Source organism: Fukomys damarensis, unplaced genomic scaffold (genome assembly GCF_012274545.1).
Source record: "Fukomys damarensis isolate Sample0158 unplaced genomic scaffold, DMR_v1.0_HiC HiC_scaffold_2, whole genome shotgun sequence".
In the NCBI taxonomy this organism is placed as follows: Eukaryota; Metazoa; Chordata; class Mammalia; order Rodentia; family Bathyergidae; genus Fukomys; species Fukomys damarensis.
This window is the reverse complement of record NW_022900914.1, coordinates 41,699,138-41,720,488: the sequence shown is the minus strand read 5'-3', so window position 1 is coordinate 41,720,488 and position 21,351 is coordinate 41,699,138. Positions and strand designations below refer to the sequence as shown.

Below are 21,351 nucleotides of genomic sequence, written 5' to 3'. Positions count from 1 at the left end.
ACAGTAGCAGAGAAAGGACACTACATCTAAGGAGTAGAAACCAAAACCTGATTTTCTAAAAATGATTTTAGATTTATTTTATTCAAATCTGCCTTTTGACCCCGGTTGACTTACCTGCTCCTTGTGATGCATGGAGTTCAAATCTGGAAGAATAAATCTGTGTCAGGGCAAGGGCCTGTGGGTCTATATGCTTGGCAGGGATTTTATTTATTTATTTATTTTGGGTTGTTTTTTTTTTCTTGAGACAGAGTCTAACTGTTCATCAGGAATTTTAAAGTTGGATTATGCTGGGCATGGTGGTGCCCCAGGTACTTGATTTTGAGACCAGCCTGGTAACACAGTAAGATGCTGTCTCAAAAAAAAAAAAAAAAAAAATTGTGATGCATGGAGTTCAAATCTGGAAGAATAAATCTGTGTCAGGGCAAGGGCCTGTGGGTCTATATGCTTGGCAGGGATTTTATTTATTTATTTATTTTGGGTTGTTTTTTTTTTCTTGAGACAGAGTCTAACTGTTCATCAGGAATTTTAAAGTTGGATTATGCTGGGCATGGTGGTGCCCCAGGTACTTGATTTTGAGACCAGCCTGGTAACACAGTAAGATGCTGTCTCAAAAAAAAAAAAAAAATGTTTTTTAAGCCAGTTCAGGGGTATATCTGGTAGTAAGAGTACTTACCTAGCATTCAGAAGGCCCTGGGTTCAGTCTCCCAGCACCAGAAAAATGAAATTAAGGAAGGTTGTATGTGTGAGAAGCACACATCCTCTAGTATGATGGGCAGACTGACACCAACCGGGGCTTGCCTGGAGGGAGCACACGTGCCAGTGTCCATGGGAAACTGAGGACCAGTCCAAGGGGCAGCAACTCCAGGTTCATGCAGGAGGTACCACATGACCAAGGAGCCTTTGGATTCCTTCCTGCAGGTACAGGTGAGGGGTATCACATTCAGTCTGTCCTAAAGGACATCTTAGAGGACATGGCTATGCAAAGAGCATGGGACCCTGGAGTTTGGCTCTGTCGAATTCCAGCTGCTGCTCTCAACTGCTGTGTTGACTCAGGCATAATAACTAAGATTGTCCAGGCTCATCTCTCTCATCTATAAAATGGAAACGTGATTATACTTCAGGGTTGCTGTGAGGGAGGGTCAGAGTAGTTCACTTACAGAAGGGGCCTCAACAGATGCAGACCTTCCACTTCTCCCAAGGCTCTGAGAGCGACTCCAAGATTAAACCATTACCACAAGAAAGTGGGCAGAGACCCACTGTCATACGGCAGAATGTGCCACCTACCACAGAAAAATCTCGGTCCTCTTTTGAGGCCAGGCTTATACTCCTAAGAGACTTGCTGGTTCCTCTCTGCTTGAGTAAGCCCAGCTGTTAGGCAGCCATAACAAATTTGGCTGTTTAAGACCCATCAGCCTGTTAAAACAGGAGTTTTTCTGTGGCCAGGATAGGCTGTTTCAGCAAGATGCACAGTAGCACTTAAAAGGCTGATAGGCGGGGAGGATCCGAGGAAAGCTTGATGTGGAGCTGCAGTCCTGATACTGGTAACAGGTCAGCTCCCATGTGGATATAAAGGCCCAGTTTGTGATTTTACTCTACCAAGTCCTGAGTATTTTCCCCTCCTTTTGTGATACTGGGGATTGAACGCAGGGCCTTCACACTGGCATTGCCAGCCCTTTCTTACTTTGAGACAGGGTCTCGCTAAGATGCACAGCCTTCCAGATGCTAGGGTTACAGGCATGCACCACCTCTGCCCCCATGCATTCACACTCTGCCCCTGCCTTTACTATAGCTCTCTTGGTCTTGATTGCACCAGTAATTCAAGAGCATTTGGCTGAGATGTGACTTGGATCACCAGTGAGACAGATAGTTAGACGGAGAGGGCCCAGGAAGGCCACAGTCCTTTCGCATTTAACCAGACTTATTTTGGGGCCGTGCCATTTTTTTCTCAGAGCACTGATTCTTAAACTTTGCTCTGCATTAGAATTACCTGGGGTGCTTTGAAAAATCAAGAAACCCAGTCAGGCTGCATGCTCCCCAAACAATTAAGTTAGGCAGCAATTAAAGGAATTACAACAAAAAACCTCCCAGGTGATGTACTGTGCAGCCAGGTTTGAGTACTCATTATCTTGGTATTGTAGGCAGGATTTTAAAAAATCTTCTGGTAGCCAGACATAGTGGTACACACCTGTAATCCCAGCAGTTTGGAAAGCTGAGGCAGGAAGATCACAAGGTCAACCCCAGCCTAGGCAATTTAGAGTTACTGAGACCCTGTCTCAAAGAAAGGACTGGAGCTATACAGCTCAGTTTAAAGGTCCTGAGTTCAATCCCCAGCACCATTAAAAGAAAAGATGCTGGTATAGTTATTTACTGAATTGACTTTGTTTTGTGTAGTCCCCAACCTTGTCATATTCAGGGCAGGAGCATCACCTCTGTGGGCCCAGCTGCCAGTCCTGGTCGGTAGTGAGGTCCTGATTATGACAGCCTTTTCTTCTTCTCACTGTGAGACTTTTAAATTCTCACAAGGAACTGAACAATCTAGTGCCCGCCCTTCTTGTACTTACTGCCTAGCTCAGCTGTCATTCTTGTCTCCTGCCCTTTGACACTCCGACCTGCACACACACCCTTTACTGGGAAGAAAGAGATGAGCTAGAGCATTTTAAACCAAAGCCCATGCACATTTCATTTGCAGCATACATCAGTGTTTATCTCTAAGAGATAAGGACTTTTTAAAATAACCACCAGCCCTTGGTGGGGTACACCTATAACCCCAGCTACTTGGGAAGGTTGCAAATTCAAGACCAGCCTGAGCAATTAAGTGAGACCCTGTCTCAATTTTTTTTTTTTAAATGTGATCCTGGCACTCAGAGGCTGATGCCAGAGGATTGCTGAGAATTTGAGCACAGCCTGAGTTTAAGGCCAGCTCAGACAACAAGCGAAACTTTCTCAAACCAAAAAGTATAAAATAACGTTTTAAAATACAAAATTATAAGGGCTGGGAATATAGCTCAAGCATGCACAAGATCCTGGGTTCAATTTCCAGTACAGAAAATAGTTTTTTTAAAATTCACCCTGCCCCAGCCAGGCATGGTGGTGCACACGTGTAATCCCAGCACTTGGGAGGCTGAGGCAGGAGGCTCGCTGTGATTTCGAAACCAGCCTGGACTACATAGTGAGTTCCAGGTCAGCCTCAACTACACAGTGAGACCCTGTCTTAAAAAACAAAAACAAAAATCACCCCACCCCTATTACACCTAAGAAAATTCTGATTTCTTAATCCTATCTAATACCAAGTCCATGTTCACTTTTCTCCGCTTGGTCTCGAAAATGTCTTTATGCCTTTAGTTTTTCCAGTTAGAGCTTAAACATGTGCAATTAATTTTTAAGAATTGGAGCCAGGGATTTAGCTCAGTGGTGCCTCCATCTGCCTCACAAGCTCAAGGTCCCAAGTTCCATCCCTGATATAAAAAAAAAGAATTGGACTCAAACCCCAGGGTATGGAAGCTTGTCCCTGTGTGTGTGCACAGGTAATGTTGTGTGTACCTTCTGGAAAGCAGTGTTGATGACCTCTGGTCTCTCTCCCTCCTAGACGCACCTCGTGGGACTTTTTTTTTTTGACATGGGGATCGAACTCAGGACCTCGTGCCTGCAAGGCAGGCAGCAGCACCACTGAGCTAAATGCCTGCCGCCCCTTGGTAAACTTGGAATAGAATCTTCAGGATAATTGTGGAAAGGGCATGAGTCAGCTCCGTGGACAGGTTAGAACTTCCTCTTCCTCTGCTGAAGGCTGAGGCTGTGAAGGGCTGGCACTGCCTCCCAAGCTCCTCAGAGGGGCCCGGCTCTGACTTTTACCTGGGGAGGCACCTGCCCTCCAGCACCAGCCCAGCACCAGCCTTGCTTCTCCAGGTTGTGGATGGCTCCATGAGGACTTCTCTGCAGCGTGTGAGCCCCTGGGCTCAGGTCCAAACGGTGACCGAGGAAGGAGACAGTTACTTTCTGCCTTCTGTCTCATTCCTTCCACAGATATCTATTGAGTGACTACTATGTGTGCATTGTACATTTTCTTAATGTAATAAATCAAAATCTAATTTTATTTTTCCATAGCTGTGTAGCCATGTTACATATATTTACTTTTTTTTTTTTTTTTTTTTTTTTGTACTGGAGATCGAACTCAGGTCCTTGTGCTTTCAAGGCAGGCGGTGGAACACTGAGCTAAATCCCCTGCCCATGTATATGTACTTTAGAAAGACAGACTTTGTCTTGATTTTGGATGAATTAACAGTTACAATGAAACCTTTTTGTGTCATGGAGGGGATTTTGCAGAACAATAAAGAAGTATGTTAATATGTAAAGGCAAGATATAATGTTTATCACAGGATTGTTTTCAAAGCAAAAAGTTTGAAAAACTTAAATGCTTATTTGATTTCAATAAACCATGGGCTGGAGGATTTAGCTCAGTTATACAGCAGAGGCCCTGGGTTCTACCTTTAGCACTGCCAGAAATCAATCATGGTATATACTTATAGTGGAATAATGTGCAGATGTAAAAAGGAAATGAATTGGCTGTCTGTGCTCTAATATGGAAAGATTGCCAAGAGATAAAAAGCAAAGTCCAGAGCCTGTGAATAATATGCTATATTTTCTGGTAGCACACAGGTGTGCGTGCACACACACTTACGAGATGGCTATTATTGGCTTTTGGGGTGGAAGGAAGAATGGGACAGATGGGATAAAGTGGAAATATATCTTTTGTATTTTGATTTATGAATCACATATATGTGTTACCTATATACAGTACAGTTAACTAAAAGAAGGGATATCTATACATACATTGTGCCGAAAAATTGATGGCTTTATTATGCCCTAATCTGTTCTATGAGCTTTTTGGGGGTATTGTTTTTGTTTGTTTTTGCCATGCTACAGATTGAAGCAGGGCCTTCTGCATGCTAGACAGGAATTCTTGTCCCTGCACTGCACCCTTAGTCCTTTTTCTTTTAAGACGGGGTCTTGCTATTGCCCAGTCTGGCCTTGAACTTCCAACCCTTCAGAGTAGCTACGATTACAGGTGTGTGCCAGCACGCCCAGGTGTTGTGTAAGCTTCAACGCACTGCTGGCTTGCATTTTGCCATCCCAGATTCTGCTCAGAAGTGGCCCGGTGAGGCTGGGACTCGCCCGTGGAATGTGAGATGCCCTGCTCAGTGGCGATTGTAAATATTTGCTGCCATTCTGAAGCCTGTGGGCTTTCCCCCTTCCTCACCCTAAACTGTCAACTAAGTGGACAACATCTGAAGTGGTGCTGCAGGGAAAGGGAAGGCAGGGGACCCGGTCTAGCACAGTAGGCCACTGTCTTCGGAAGTGGGGAGGTCTGGCTGCACTTCCCTCCCCAGCCTCTCTTGCTTATCCGTTGGCATCCTGTGAACCATATTGTCCTTGTGTTTGTGTTTATTTCCAGCTTCTCCTGAGTGGTAGCAAAATCCCTTTGAGCCTCACTGGCCCCACCCTGGTAGTTTTGGAATGTTCCAGTGCTAAGACTTGCTCTTCATACTGGGTACATTCTTAGCATCAAGAACAATCCTCCAAGGCCCACAGGAAACAAACAAATGAAATACACAGAACTCTTCTCCCTTTGAGTGGAGCAAGAGAGGCAGAGAAGACCTTTGGGGAGGCTTGAAACAAAGAACATACAGGAGTGAACCTTGCTTAAAAAGTGTTCCGAGAGATGAAATTCAGGGACACTCAGGATCTATTCCTAGCTCTGCCGCAGTTGTACCTTTCCTCTTGTATTTCTGTTCATGCTTTACTATTTGGGTTTTAGTCTGTAAGTAGGTGGAGCCCACATTCAGTGTCCTTTCTCCCTCCCCATTCCTTCTTAGCATTGATACTTATTTTAATGAAAGAACCTGGCCTCTGTGCAAATGGCAGCTAACTGAAGAGTGTGGTAAGCCCTGTCCTTCAGTCCTTCTTGCTAGAGTGCTAGTGTCCATATAGGTGTGACCAGGAACTTGTTCTCTCACCCACAGGTCTCTGCCTCTTTCAGAGGTGAACACAGTGAAAATCCCATGTGACATAGCTACCCTTGAGGTCCTGTGAGACACCTGCATACAGCCTTTCACCACTTTCTCCAGTGCTGGGAAGAATCGTGTGTGTGTGTGTGTGTGTGTGTGTGTGTGTGTGTGTGCCCGCCTGCGCCTGCGCACAGACCAAGTAGTTGGCTAGCATTTCAGAACCATGTGGAAAGATGAGTATGTCCTGCAACTTTAAGTGCTACATACAATCAAAGCCATATTGGGATAGCATACCCCACACACTAGAGAAGCTTGTGGACAGGGGAGGTTCCCACATTTCAGCCAACTCCAGGATGTGTGGTCATTCAGAAAGACCTCTGCTCTCCTTTAAATATCATTAGGCTCTGCTTCCGTCCTCTTGCTGATGTGTATGTTGAATTTGGAAGGTTAACTGTGTATATCTGAGGCTTCCCTGTAAGAAGGAGAGGATGTCCCTGCCATACAGAGGAAGGTTCATTGCTTGGTAAGGTGCTTCTCAAGGTATTTTTCTGCCTCTCTCCCAGCAAATTGTTTTGGTGGGGTGGTTACCACAGATTGAACTGAGGACCTTACACTTGGGTGAGGATGACATGGTGCCACTGAGCTAAATGCCCAGCTCATCCAGGAAGATTTTTTTTTTTTTTTTTTTTTTTTTTTTGTATTGGGGATCAAACTAGGGACCTTGCGCTTGCAAGGCAGGCAGCAGAACCACTGAACTAAATCCCTGGCCTGTCAGGAAGTTTTACTGTGGCCACTCTTGGAGTGAAGCAAGCTGAATGCTTTCCAAACATATCTTTCCTTCTAAGACTTCAGCAGCACCCCAGGGAGAAGGTCAGAGCTAAAGTCAGTGATTTAGTCTTCTCTCATGGTTTTCCAGTATCTTGACCAGAGAGAGAGTCTTACCTTGGATTCAGCAGCCCACTTTTTAACATTTCTGATGGAACTTAAATGTTTATGGAAAGCCAGAGAGAACTTGCATCCAAACAAAGTTGACCACCCTTTTAATTATTTTTGTTTAACCCAGTACCTGAGAATTCTGGTTGACTCTAAATGATTGCTTTTCAGAAACCAAGTTAACGGTGTGACACAATTTGGGGATGACAGTGGACTAGGCTAGAAGTTTGGGGCCTTACAACTAAATTCAAGCAAAGAATTTGATCACTGTCTTTAGTTTCCTCATCTGTAAATTGTGGGTGGTCTAGAACTAGGTATCTTTAGGACTGCTTTGGAATTATAGCCTGCTCTTTTCATTTCTTAGTTAATATCTAGCATCTAAAGATACAAAACCTATAAATTATTTATTTGCCCCTCTGGGGAGCTGAACTATCCTGGGAAGGAAAATCTTGTTAAGCCATATATATATATTCAAACTCAACAAATAGGAGAAATAGGGGAATAATTATTTCTCAGTCCTTTTTAAAATGGGATTCAGACAGTGGTAAATGATACTTCCAGATAAATGTGAACTTACTGCCATTCGTAATGAGGAGGAAACAAAGTTTGTTGCCATCTATGTCATTTCCTCCCCTAGCATGATCTTTATCTGCACTCTTACTACTTAAGCCAATAAGAGCTAATCTGTATTTGCTCAATGAATGAAGAAAACTCGTTATGCCGAGGGCTTACCACAAAGCAGATACTGAGCTACAAAATGCAAAAGTATAAAAGAAAAAATCCTCGAGACACTCAAGTCCAGGGACAAAAATGCCATGCAAGTCATAACAGAAAGCTGAATTTATGGTACGACTTGACTTGAAAACAAAAGCAGACATGCTGGACTCCTCCTCGTCTTGGGTCTTTCTGTGGTACTAAGCAGAGGTAAAAATTCTGTGTAATTCTAAGGTTTGGTGTTTGCGTGTGGTAAAACCATGGCTAATATTAATATTAGCTGCTGTTCTCGATTACTCCTCTTTGTAAGGAAAAGTCAGTTTCAGCTTTCGAGTGAGATGGCATTCTTTTAGACTGAGGGATTAGTTTAGTCTCATCTCTTAGATTCAGAGTTGGGAACATCGCTTTCTTGCAGATCCCTTAATCCATCATCACTGCTCCACTTTCTTCCTACTCTCCTTTTCTTTGACTACTTGTATTATTAAGGAATTTTCTCATTTAGCTGTTACCAATCTAACCCTTGTAGAATTCTAGAGCTTCAGAGGCTAAACTAGTTTAAACCCTATGTTTTCTAGACCAGGAAATTCAGGCACAAAGAAATGACTGCTCAAGGTGAAACAACCAATGGCAAAGACAGCCCAAAGCTACTGCCTCTCAGTAGAATGGACATATGGGATGTTTCATTCCATGAATTGCATGCCACTTCATAAGTAAATAATTAAAGGGTATTGTTGAGAGTTCTCAGAAGGGATTTCCATTTCCAGCTGAATATCAGTCTCTCTGTCTGACAAGCAAAGAAGGCTTCGACATGGAAGATTGTCTTTGATGGGAAGCTACCCTGGTCTTAGAGAAATTTGTTTTGGTGGCCAACATCAAGGTGAGTGATAGATTTCTCTCCCTGGAATTACACAGCCCTTGAGCAACTTTGTAAAACACCTGGAATGGGTTGAACCTGGCTGAATGGTAGATTTGGGTCCAGCGCACTCAGTCTGTGTGGTGATCCTCCTGGTATGAACCACATCCTAACGAATGAGCCATCCAACCTTGAGCAGATTTCAAGTGCCAGCCTCTCTGTTCAGCCCGCGGATGCTAAACACATTAAATGGCTCGCCCTTTAAAACACTTCCTATATCCTCTTCCTGGGTCTTGAGCCAGCCTCATCCCTTGAACCTAAAACTCCACTCCAGATCTGGTTTCTCTTTGTGGCCCAGTCACTGGAGAAGTCCAGCTTTGCAGTGGTTGCTCCTCAACATGCTCCTGCTCCAGGCTGAGAGGGGAAGTTAGTCTTCTTATACACCCTGAACCCTTCCTCAGCTGTATAACTAGGACCTTGCCCAGTCTCACCCGTTCTCTTTTGTTGGCTAATCAAGCCTTTGGCTCCTCCCATAATTCCCAGAGTGACTTTCTCTATTTCTATTATATTCAGTCTCTCTCTCTCCCTCTCTCCCTCTCTCTCTCTGTCTCCCTCTCTCCCTCCCTCTCTCTCTCTCTCTCTCTCTCTCTCTCTCTCTCTCTCTCTCCCCCCCTCTCTCCCCTGCCCTGTCTGTGTAACATATGCTGAGAAAGCTCAGATTATCTACACTACATCTACATACTAGTGCGATTCCTCATTTGCCCTCCACATAGGCCAGGAAACAAATTGCGAGTGCAATGGTGTAACCACACAGAATGAGAATTAGGTGAATGTGAGTTCCCTTTGCCTTTTCCTAAAGAATCCTGGCTGAGTCCCCAACCCCTAGCTTGGAAGAGTCTTCACATTATTGGGTCTCTTATTTTAAAAGACAAAAACTACTTAGCATATCCGCCCATGTGTATTTCATCAGTGCAGAGCTGGCTCTAGCTAAGCTGAGCATCCCCAAATTAACCGTAAACTTTGGAGGGAACTTCCATTTACCTCTTCCGCCAGCCAGTTAGACTTCAAGGAATGTGACTGAATACTGACTTGGCTTGAGGTGAGATTTGTCACTGTGTTTACTGTCTCTGAAATTCTGTTCTGTGTAGGTAACCGTGGAAATTTGCCTCTCCACCTCTTCCCTAACCAGCCCTGCCATTCCCTTTAGTATTAACACAAAGCATTTCTCTGCTGCCTGGACTTCTTAAAGATGTTGGTATTTGTCAGTAAGGCAACAAGTGACCGCCAGAAACACACTGTGTACGCCCTGCATTTCATCTCTGCCTGAACAGCTGGCTAAGACTTTTTTTTTCAACAGAACATAATTGAAGGCATTTAGAACAGTTTCTTTTGTTCAAATTTCCCCTCCCAGAGAACAGCCCCAGGAGTCCCTTCACCTGCATTATCCATTAATGCAGTGGATTCATTTTCCCCAAATAAACAAATTTTCCTGCCAAAAAAGTACACAGCCTGATTGGATGCAAGGATGTGTCTCAGAACTGCTTTTGAGACATGCCTTTCAATTTTCTGGGTTGGCTCTCAGTCTCTTCTCTCTGGGCTCTTGTCAGCGGTGGCCATGTTTTTGCAGGCCAATTTCTCCTAAGGCCCTTCACTGCTTTATTAATCCTGCATGTGACCGTCCAGCTCTCTTGAAAGCATCCTTCATTTCTGTTTGCTCTTTCACCTCTTGCTTCAAGCTCTGGAGACACATGTGGTTTCTGCATAATGCACAGATGTGACTTGGGGGGAGGGAGGAATGCTGTGAATTCACAACTACAGCTGGTACACTAAACTCTCAAATGGGGAGAGGTCTCTTTGAGTGGGCAGGCAGATCAGGAAGAGGGGCAGTAGAAAGACCAATGGGCAACCTCAAGCTCTGTAGATTTCTCCACCCGCTATGAGACAAAGCTGTATGTTTTGCACTATAAGGAAAATGAGCTATACTCGTGGTCCAGGTCACCATAAATAACACTTACATGTCTGATTCTAAATTGGTACATTAAACAAAATAAGAGACCAGTGACCCAAACTTCTATAGGGAAAAAAACCCATACAGGACCTTCATCCCCCCCAGTGTTGATTGCTAGGGGTCAGTAAATTTTTTCGGTAAATGTCTAGGAAATAGTTTCAGCTTTGGGGTCCATATGTGTTCGTCACAACAGCTCACTCTGTCTTGGTAGACCGTATGTAAACAGCTGAGAGTGGTGGCTGCCCACAGTTTGCCCGCCCTTGAGAATCTAAACCCCAAAAGCCTACAAACATCCTCATGACCATTGTTTGCAAAAATCGAACAGGGCTCTATATATGGCCGCACTCTGTGTTAAGTATTTATTATCGGGTGGGGGGGTGGTCACAATTACCTATTCAAAACAATTTTGGGAGGTTGTTCAAGGTAAGATACCCATTTTACAGATAGAGAAATGGAAGCTTAGGTTATAAGTAAAAGCAAGACTGGATTTTTGAGCTAAGACAGCTGACTGCCGCCAAGCTCATGCTCTTTCCCACAGTACGGCCTGTACTACATGTATTGCAGATATACATGCTTGCTTTCAGGTCTTGACGCCAGCCAGTATTTGGTCTGTAATAATAACAACAACAGCAAAAATACAGATAATTGCTAAAAACACTTACACATTGATGCATAGCAAGAATTTTAGAAATCAGTCTTTTAGAAAGTAGGGGCCGTGCTCTACTGTGCTTCCCCTGACGACCTTTGCTTCTTAATTTCCGGGAATCAGTGCTAGGAAGTGGACAAGTGAAGGCTTGGGGAGCTGAGAGACAAAAGCACATCGCGGATGATTTCCAGGATGTAAGACACCCCCCCCCAGCCCTGTGACAGTGGTGGAGTGGCACTGGGCCTAGAGAGCTCCCAGTTCTTGGGGTGGCAGGAACACCGTGCTGTCCTGAGTGCCCGCCCAAGGTCATCCACAGCCTCAGATGTCCTGCAGTGGCAGGGAAGAGTGGGCAATTATATCATCCAAGTTGTTTTTCTGATTAGTGGTGGTCATTAGCACGGAGGTCAGCCAAAGAGATGTGCTCCCTAAAGATGGCAGAAACCACGTATGGGTGCCTGGGGGCAAAGCTTAGTGGCAGAGTGCTTGCCTAGCATATTTGAAACTCTGAGTTCAATCCTCCTCAGCACTACCAAAAGAAAAAAAGTCTGGACGTCTTGCTGCAAGAAGTAAAATGTATTTTCAAGAAAACTTGAGAATAATAATCATTTAGAAATGTCCCATGGGCCCCAGTCATGTTTTCCAGAGTTCTTTCTTCAGGCTCATGTGGGTGGTGAGAGGTGGGAAGGTGGAGAAGGGAGTTCCTGTGGTCAGTGGCCACACAAATTTAAAGTGTTCTCAACAACTCAGTCTGTTCCCCCCGCCCCAAATATATGTTTGGGTTTTGTCTATGTGTGTATGTGGAGCCTCCCATAAGATCGTTCGTGAGGTACCCTTTGAAAAAGCCAGAGCTGTCATTTTGGTCAATTTCTTTACGGTCCAAGTTCTTAAAATGGGTGGGCACCAACTACAGTGGTTATTAAGTCCATACATAATTTTTAAATTTTTGGAGCAGGGGCTATGTATTTTCTTCTGCTTGTGAGTCTATTTGACTTTGTCTTACGGTATTTTTTACTTAGAGAAAAGTTACCAGTATGGCTATGAAGAACTCCCTTCAATCCAGTTCCTCCATTTGCTAAAGTTTCACCACATTTGCTTCTCAGTCATTCTCTCTGTCTATCTGTACGTATACATCACATCCATTATTATTGCTGACGTTTTTGTATCTGTAAGGAAATGTGAATTACAGAATTCTTCAATGAATTGCATTTCTTTAAAATACTTACAGAAACTCCTTAGATGAGAAATGTATTGATTGCTCCCATTTCCACCTGTTGTGTCAAGGTAAATTATGATTTCCAAATATGCCAGAGGTTATGAATTGCAAGAGAGTATTGCGGTAAGGCTTTTAGCTTGCAGCACTGATGAGGAAAGGGTTTTTGAAAGCCAAGAAATCTTCCTTCCAGATCCAAACGGTGAGGTTGAAATTTGATGGGGTTTGGGGACTGTCCCCACCTCTTGCAGCCAGTTTGCAGTTCTGTTACACCGTATCCTTTGGAGTTGGCTGTTGACTGAGGTGGGGGACAGGAACCTGCAGAGGATCTGGGCGTCAGTGGGATGTCTGTATTTGTTTCTGTGGTGACGTTCACGTTCTCAGCACACATCAACATGGATGGTTTTCGAAATGACATTTGGTTTCAACAGTGCTTTCGTTCACTATACATTGGAGCTTCCATATGTGGATTGTTTTTTCTCCTCCCAGACATGAAGTCAAAGCCCTCTTCCTCCTCCAGATGGTGTAAGTCACTCTCTTTGAGCATGAAGTGAGCGGAGCAAACACTAGCACCTGACAGAGCTTCTGCTGGTGTAAGGGACTCTGGACTTGGCTTGCATAACCTTTCGTGGTGCGTTTCCACAGCCGTAAAAGGAAGCTGGAAATGGTCACCTTTCCCTCATAATGTTAACATTGAGCTCTTGAACAAGGCCGGGACTTGTGTCCTCAAAGAAAGGGTGAAGAAGAAACAATCACCATACCTTCTTGGGAGGAGGAGACAGCAGGCATGCAGCCGGTGCAACGGCCTTAGGACCCTGGAATCGTGCCTTTTAGCTAGAAGGCTAAATCAACTTCAAGTTCAGCTCCCACACCCACAGGCCCCTGCGGTACTGTGTGACTGGTACTCCCCACTTGTGTGGTAGCTTTATGCCTAACTAGGAAGTATTTTGTTTGGGTACAGATTAGACTTTAGAGAAGGGAAACATACATTTGTATATATGTGCATATTGCATGTGAATTTTTTATTATGAAAAATTTCACATATATAAGAGAGAACTACAGCCAACCCATATATGTACTCACCACACAAACACAGCAGACTTTGCCCCCTCTCTTTAAATTTAATTTTTTTGCTGAAATATTTATGACAACATAACGTATCATTTCACCCATAACATCTTTGCGCCTCAAAGCAGACCAACATTTTATAAGCACGGTGCCACTTTCCCCCCACCAAAATTCATCTGGGGACCACAGTTTTGATGTGTGTTCTCTTCTTAGCTCCTGCAACTGGGTAACCTTCGGACACAAGAATCAGTAAAGTCCCTGCCTACACTGATCCACGGGGTAGCTTCAGAGAGGACCTCTGCTCTCTGTACAGAGTGATTTGCTAAAGGTGGGCGACCAGCTCACACTTGTGGTGCCACAGACCGATCCTAGGTATTGAGCGGTGCTCTCTGCTTCCTGGGCATTTCACACTGTCATCAGTGATAGATAATCATAACTTACAGGAATGTTTTAAACACTATTTTAATTGGAAAAAGCATCTGTCAGCTGTCAGGCTTCCAGTTTCCACTTTTGAGAAGCAGGATGTTGAATGTGAGTAATGACACAACAGGCCTATAAAATGCGGACTAACCCTCGGATGACTCACCCAGTACATTGCAGTATATTTGTCAAGGAGACTGAATCATATATGGGGGAAACCACTTCTCAAGCAGCCAGCTGGTTCTCAGGTCAGCAAGAGGCATTTTTATCGGAAGCTTTATAGTAGCAATAATGCTAATACCCAGCACTCAGGCTCTACAATGTAGAGGAAATGGCATCGCCCAGCAGGTATGTGTTTACTGTTTGCGTGCACCTTAATTTCTCCTCCTTGTCTTCCGCTTTACCTTTCCTGTGTTTGCTTTTAACATTTTAAAGGGAGAAAAATTACTGTAATTGAAAATTAGTCTAATGTGTGTGTGTTTGTGTGTGCCCACGTGTAAGGACAGATAGGTGACCACGGATCTAACAACAGACAAGAGTTCTCTTTACTCCTTTCTGAAGGAAATAAATGTCTCCTTGGATATTCAGACTTAAATTATTTTAACTCATCGCTTTTTAGTCCTGATTCTAAAAGATGCTGCCTAGGAAACAGCTTGCAGGGGTGATATACCTTTTGGGTGGGTTGCTTAGAGCTTAAAAAAAATAAATAAGCAGAAGAGACCTGAAAGAGGTGATCTCATGGTTATTGTTATATTGTGTTGGGTTTCTTTTGGTACTGTGCTTTTTTCCTACCCCCAAGATGCATAACTTAATGCATTCCCCTCCTGAGTAAATAGGATTATTTTTTGCAGATCCCATTTGTTCATACTGAATTCATACATAGACTTTTCCAAGGTGGGAGAGAGGGTAGTGGAGACTTGGTAGCAGCCTTTAATTATAACTTTCACATGATCTGAAGGATCATTCTGCATAATTGGGAGGCTGTGTCTGCCTGTCTGACTTTTCTTTCTTCAGTCGCTAAATTTAAACAAGGCCGGGCTACTTAAGGCACATATCTTGTTTATTTGAGTATATTAAACATTCCCCTGTGTGTTGACAGTCTATTCAGTGTCTCCTCATATTTTTAAAAGATATTTTTTGAGTCCTACTTGTTAGGTGACAGATGCTTTAGTTAGTTTATAGCAGTACTATTTATGTTTTCCTGTCTGTCCAGAATGGCGGGTCAGGACCTAGCGCACAAGTGCTCCCAAATTTTCCTAAGATCTAGCATGAGTGGTAAATCCTGCTAACACTTGGAGAGTGTGAGACAAATCTGGGGTTCCCCAAATGGAAAAATACGAGTTCTTTGTTCTTCCCCTTTCTTGTAAAGCCCATATAATGACTTCTCTCCCTCGAGGTGTGTGGATTTTAAACTGTTAATAAACACTTTCTATTTCCTGCTTGCAGCATGTTGAGAACAGTCACATGATTCGGAGGAGAGTTTGCTGTATTTTGTTTTGAAGATTAAGGGCTCTACTTTTTGTTTTTGAGTGGCCGATTTGTTTTTGGGGACAGGATGATCTCCAAATTTCATTAATTTTGCATTCTATATATGAAAGCCACCTGTTATGCTGTAACATGCTAATTATGGTAAAGGGCAATAATGAAAAAGAACAGTATTTGAAATATGTGAGGGTTTTGCTAAAAATTTTCCTGTCCATATCTGTAGTGCTTATTTTTATATGCATGTGTGTATACATCATATAGTACATATTTAACCATAGCATTTGGTGATATTAAAAAATACTTCAGATTCAAAGTGAGATCTTTTCTGTTCCTTCTCATTAACAGGTTTGTTTTTTGTTTTTTTAAGTTGTGGAATGAAAGCTGCCTTAAAAATATTAACTTGAACTAAAGCTTATATTTTGCAATCTTATAGTTAATCTCTCAGTTTTATTAATGCCAGAGTCCATCAATTTAGGATTCACTTTGTCAAATTTTATCAGAAAAATAATGTGAATGAATTTTATTTTGAAGGCAGAATAGTTGATTTTCTCTGACCTCATTGAAACATTTGGTTGTGTCTGTGTGTGTTTATTTTTGTTTTCTTTAGGTTTTGCCTTTTGAGGTAGGATCTCACTATATAGTCTAGGCTGGCATTGAACTCAGTACGTAGCTCAGGCTGCCTTTGAACTTGTAACACTCCTCCTGCCTCTGCCTCCTAAGCGCTAGGTCACAGCCGTAGGTTTGATTATATCATTTTTTTTTCTTCCTTGAGGCCTAGAGAAAATTATTCTAGGCAGGGATATAAAAACCAAGTATATGCACTGAACTATATCCCCAGCCTTTTCCTCTTCTCCCTCTCCCTCCACCCCCCCTCCTTCCTCCTCCTCGTTTTCCTCTTCCTCTTCTCCCTCCCTCATCCCCTTTCTGTTCCCCTCATCCCCCTCTTCTTCCTCATCCTCATCCTCATCCTCTTCCTCTTCCTCTTCCTTTTCCTTTTTCTTGCAGTTGACAGCGAGCCAGTCGCTGGTGCCCATGTTCAGAGCCGTGTGCTGGGTGGTGTTAAAAAGTGCTTGAGATTTAGGCCCAGCCCTGTCCTGATAGTAGTCCCTGCTGTAGTGGGATTCATCATTATTGGTGACAGATTCCTCCAGGGGTTTTAAATTACAGACTTTCTGGAGTCTGCAATCCAGAGCCAGTAATTGCAATGTGTATAAGCACCTTTGAACTATTCCCGTTTGATTCTTCAGAACCTAACTTCTTGGATAGAAATCTAGAAAACTGCTTTACTCAAAAATCCATTTGATAGTTTTGGTGACAATGTTCTGAACCACATAGAAGTGACATTACTTTGGACAAATGTTTTTGCTCTGTTTTTATTGGGGGAGGGGGGAAGGGACAGCATCCGAATCCTGAAAGTGTTCAAGAAATAATTAGTGGTCCAGTTTCCCCACCCCTTTTAGCATGTATTTAAATTGTATTCTAATGACTCATAGCTATTACTGGTATGAATTCAGTAACCATTTCCTCAAAACATTTATTTACAGATCACCTTCCAACATTTAAAAATACCTTTGGGGCTGGGGATGTACCTGCCTGACAAGTGCAAGGTCCTGAGTTCATTTCCCGGTACCAGGGGGAAAAAAGCTTTGGAGAGACTTGTTTGTGAGGTTTACACTGTCCGTGCCGTGCAGGGGTGTAGTTGTGAGTGTTGCTTTCATGGGAGGGTTTGACCTGTCTGCTGCTGACCATTCTGCTGTTACGTTTATCCTCTCACATCTGGAGTTGATGGTCATTCTGCCGAAATAGTAGGGGAGTTAATAACATTTGTAGGTAAGTCGTGTATTGTCATCTGGCAATAGTGACTTTCCCGTATAGCTCAGAAAAGTCAGAAGCAAGTGCAGTACAGGCATCTGAGCACATCACTCTTAAGAAAACGTAAGTGGCAGGGCTGGGGATGTGGCTCAGCAGCACTGAGCCTGCCTGGCAAGTGCAAGGTCCTGAGTTTGATCCCCGGTACCAGAATTTTTAAAAAATAAGAGACGTGCAGAACCCTTATCAAATGGTCATGGACTTTTACTAGTTCTCTTCGTCGTTTTGTTTGTTTGTTTGTTTATTAGCCCTCTGCATAATTTCAGGTATAAGTTTGGTTGACAGCTTGTTAATCTGACTGTGCCCAGGTTGTCTTGGAACATATGTGGAACGGTCAGTGGAAACCATGCACATTCCCAGCTGGTTTCTTAACCACCAATGTGTCTCTATGACTAATGATCACTGTAGACAAAGCAAATGCTCCAGAACAAGGCTGGCACTCCAGCCCTCCTCGAAAGAGCTTTTGGCTTGGGATGAGAGTGGTACAGTACCTTTTTTTGCTGCCAGTTCTGAGGGCAGCTCGGGGAGTTAGCTTTGTCATCTCCAGAGAATTCATGTGCAAGGAACCACAACAAGACTCTACCTCTTTCCAGATTTCAACCCAAGAGATGAGTTTTTGTTTTCAGTGCAATTGCAAGGATTTTTCAATCAGAGATGTCCACACTGGGCCTGGCTCTTTTTTGTGGCTTTCTTTGAAACACATGTTCCTTGTCCCCATCCGGCAGAGGAACTGGGTCGCCTGCCATTGCTCAGGCCTCAGGGGGCCCCCGCTGTTGGACTGGGCCTCTTGAATTCCATTAAGTAGAACACAGACAGCGTGTGTCATAGGGACTGCTGGGGAAGGGTGAATTGCAAAATTAGTGTCTGTGGGTGGGCTGTGTTCTCATCGCATCGCCAGAGAACTGCAGTGTGCGGATCTGGCAGAAACTCGTTCCAAGGAAAAATGAAACAGCCCCTTTGCTCTGCTTTGAGTAATATTAAAAACCATCACTAACCCCCATGTAGAAGAAATGGAACTGTTAGAAAACCCTTGTGATTGTGTCTATGTGTTTAATAGCCTTTAAGGTTAGAATAGAAGAAATAAAGGAACTAATCATTTTTTTAAATGTTCTGAGGGATTGTATCGCCCATGTTGTAAACATAGTTAAATGTTCTATAAGAACAATATTGTCTAAGGGTTAGGGGGATTTGTTAGTGCTGACAATTAGCAGAAAATCTGCTCTGTTTAACTCTTCTGCTCTTCTTTAAAATGATTGTATAAGAAAAGCCATTTTTATCTTGCTAAAATCAGTACCAAAGGAAATGTTGAGTTTTTCAAATATGTGCTTTGCCCTGTGCCCCAAGGAACAGAACAAAGGCAACATTTATTTATAAGATCTTGCTCTTACAGTCCCTTGAGAAGGTCTTGCAGATTTGCTAATTTTTCCTCATAGCATACAAGAATATTTCTTAAAGGATAATTATGACTTGTGGCATTGGCACAAGGGACGTATTTACCTTTTTTGTACCTGTTACTTTTATAATTAGGACATGTTAATTTATTTTTATTTTTATTCTTTTGGTACCAGGGATCGAACTCAGGCCCTTGCACTTGCCAGGCAGGCGGTGGAACCACTGAGCCAAATCCCCGGCTGATTTTTTAAAATAGTGGTAATGATTACTTTTTAAGGATTGCAGAAATGGTTCTTTAGTGCACCGAATTCAGGTAGCTCCTCTCTTTCAAATTGTCTTTTTAAAAATTGCAATAAAAAACACAACACTAAAGACTTACCATCTTAGTCATTTTGAGGTGTACAGTGCAGAATGTTAACCATACACACATTGTGCAACAGAATGCTGTAGTTTTGTGTGGTTTTTTTTGTTTTGTTTTGAGATAAGGTCTCACTGTGTAGTTGAGACTGACCTGGAACTCACTATGTAGCCCAGGCTGGTCTCGAACTCAGTGATCCTCCTGCCTCAGCCTCCTGAGTACTGGGATTACAGGCATGCGCCACCACGCCGGGCTGGACCGCTATAGTTTTATCATCTTGTAAAACTGAAACTGTGTATCTGTTAGACAGCTCTCATTGCCCCCTCTGGCCTGGCCTGGTAACCACCATTCTGCTTCGGTTTCATGACATTGACTAGTCCTAGCTAGATTCCTGTGTCAGTGGGATGGGTGATACAGTGCTTGTCGTTCGGTGAGTTGCTTATTTCACTTCGCACTGTGTTTGCGAGCTTCACCCCAGATCATGGTATATGACAGGGTTTCCTTCTTTATTAAGAGTGGATAATATTCTGTTGTATGTATGCTCCACGTTTTCTTTATCCATTCATCCCTTGGTGGGCATTTTGCTTGTTCCCTATCTTAGCTTGTTGTGAATACTGCAATGAATTGGAGTGTGAAATTAATTGTATTTTGAGATGGGAGTTACTTTTTAATAAGAATTCAGGTTAATTCTCTTTATGCAAACAAGGAAAAGTATCACCATGCCATAGCAGTTTGTTTGTCAAAGCCTTTTTAGTCTGCACGGAGCTTCTGTATATTGAGTTCCTGGCTGCAGGAAATTGCTGGCTGTAGGATGCAATATTCATGATGCCTTCCAAGATTTTGGCTGTCCTAGAGAACTGGGACAGTACGAGATTCATCCTGGGGGTAGCTAAAGCACCCCAGGGAATAAATACAATGAGCTGGGGTTGCTCCTCTTGACTAAGTTAGGGGCCCTTTTATTCTTTCTTTTGATATTAAACAGCGGCCTACAGTGTTGGGTTTATGCTACCTTGGCTTTAGGATAGTGTAACTTGGTCTTTTTGGCCAGGCAGACTGCAACCTGTCCTTAAAACTCTGGGGGAAGAAGTTGCCTATGGCTGCTTGGTGTTCCTGCCTTGGACCATGGTGCTGGCCACCAGAATGCCTGCATTTAAGCTTGATTGTGCCTCCTGCAGAGGGGCTGTGATGATCAGGAAAGCCCAAGTTGAACAGCTTAGCCACAAGCGTCTAGGTGATCTGTGAGGATCCCGAGTCTTGAAATAAAGTGCGTTCTAGCACTCCTACAAGTGAGTGGGCTTTGGGAACTGTAGAATGCTCTAACATTTCCTGGAAGCTCTTTCTGAATTGGGAACCCAGGTCCAGCCTTGCAGGCACAAGGACCCAAGTTCGATCCCCGGATACCAAAAAAAAGATGATGAATTGGGTACCCAAATCAACTGTGAGCAAGCTGGGTAGCTAGTGGGCTTATACAGTTTTCCTACCTCCATGTTCTTTCATAGTAGGAAAGTAATTTAAGAGAATATGTGTATGACCCAAGTGTTCCTGTAATCCCAGCCCCGGAAGCTGAGGCAGGAGGATGGCCATGAGTTCAAGTTTGAGGCCAGCATGGACTACATAGTGAGATTGGAGGTGGGGGGGAAGGCGGGAGAGGGGGAAAGATGGAGGAAGGGAGAGAGAGGTATGTGGTATGGAGTGGATGACTCCATTATAACGTGTAAGGAAATTGCCCTTATCGGTCAAATCCTGTCCCTTTATATAGTCAGCTACTGAAGAAGCCACCAAATCATGATCACCTCTGTGAGCCTGACACTTCCTTTAATTGCTCACCCGCAGTCAGTGTGACCCTAAGAGAGAATCTCCCTGTAACGCTAAATTTGGGATTTATCAGTGCAGATACCCTTGATAAATTTCTACTTAAGTCCTTTAGAGTTAAGATTTTGTTTTTCCTTGATCTGCTTACTTGTGTAAAGATTTCTCAACCTCAGCAGCAGGTTATCTCTTTTTAGAGCCACTCCAGATCCAGTGGTGCCAAGTCCCTGGGATCCCAAAATGAGTAAAGTCAAACAGTGCATAACCACGTTCACTCCTGGGAACTTTAAAATTATGTAATGACATTTGCACCAAGAGGACGGATCTGTTTGTGCGTCATGCTTTCAGGCCTTCGTGGTTTTAAGTTCTTTTTCTGTTCAAAAGATGTTTTCAGTTACATTTTACTGCTGAAGGTTTTCTGATCTGCTTTTGTGGGATATTTTAATGGCACATGTTCGCTCAGTTCTGTGGCACAGCTAAAGAAAGGACTGCAAGACTTTGTTTCTTTAAACACGAATTGAAAGGGACTTCAAAAGTCCCTTGGCTCCTACTCCTCATTTTACATATATCTATATTTTTAAATA

At 43.3% G+C, this 21,351-nt stretch overlaps 1 protein-coding gene across 4 annotated transcripts in view; it reads left to right on the top strand.

Annotated features, from left to right (window-relative positions):
• Spred2 (sprouty related EVH1 domain containing 2) overlaps positions 1-21,351 on the top strand; it is a 130,413-nt gene that overhangs the window by 57,980 nt on the left and 51,082 nt on the right. Inside the window, exon 1 of one of the 4 annotated variants that reach the window (XM_010609728.3) lies at positions 14,046-14,202. The exons of the other annotated variants lie outside the window; for them this stretch is intronic. Coding sequence (XP_010608030.1) covers positions 14,186-14,202 — 17 coding nt within the window. The 5' untranslated portion in view covers positions 14,046-14,185. Of the gene's footprint in view, positions 1-14,045; positions 14,203-21,351 lie in introns of those variants that run through there. 4 annotated transcript variants of the gene reach the window in all.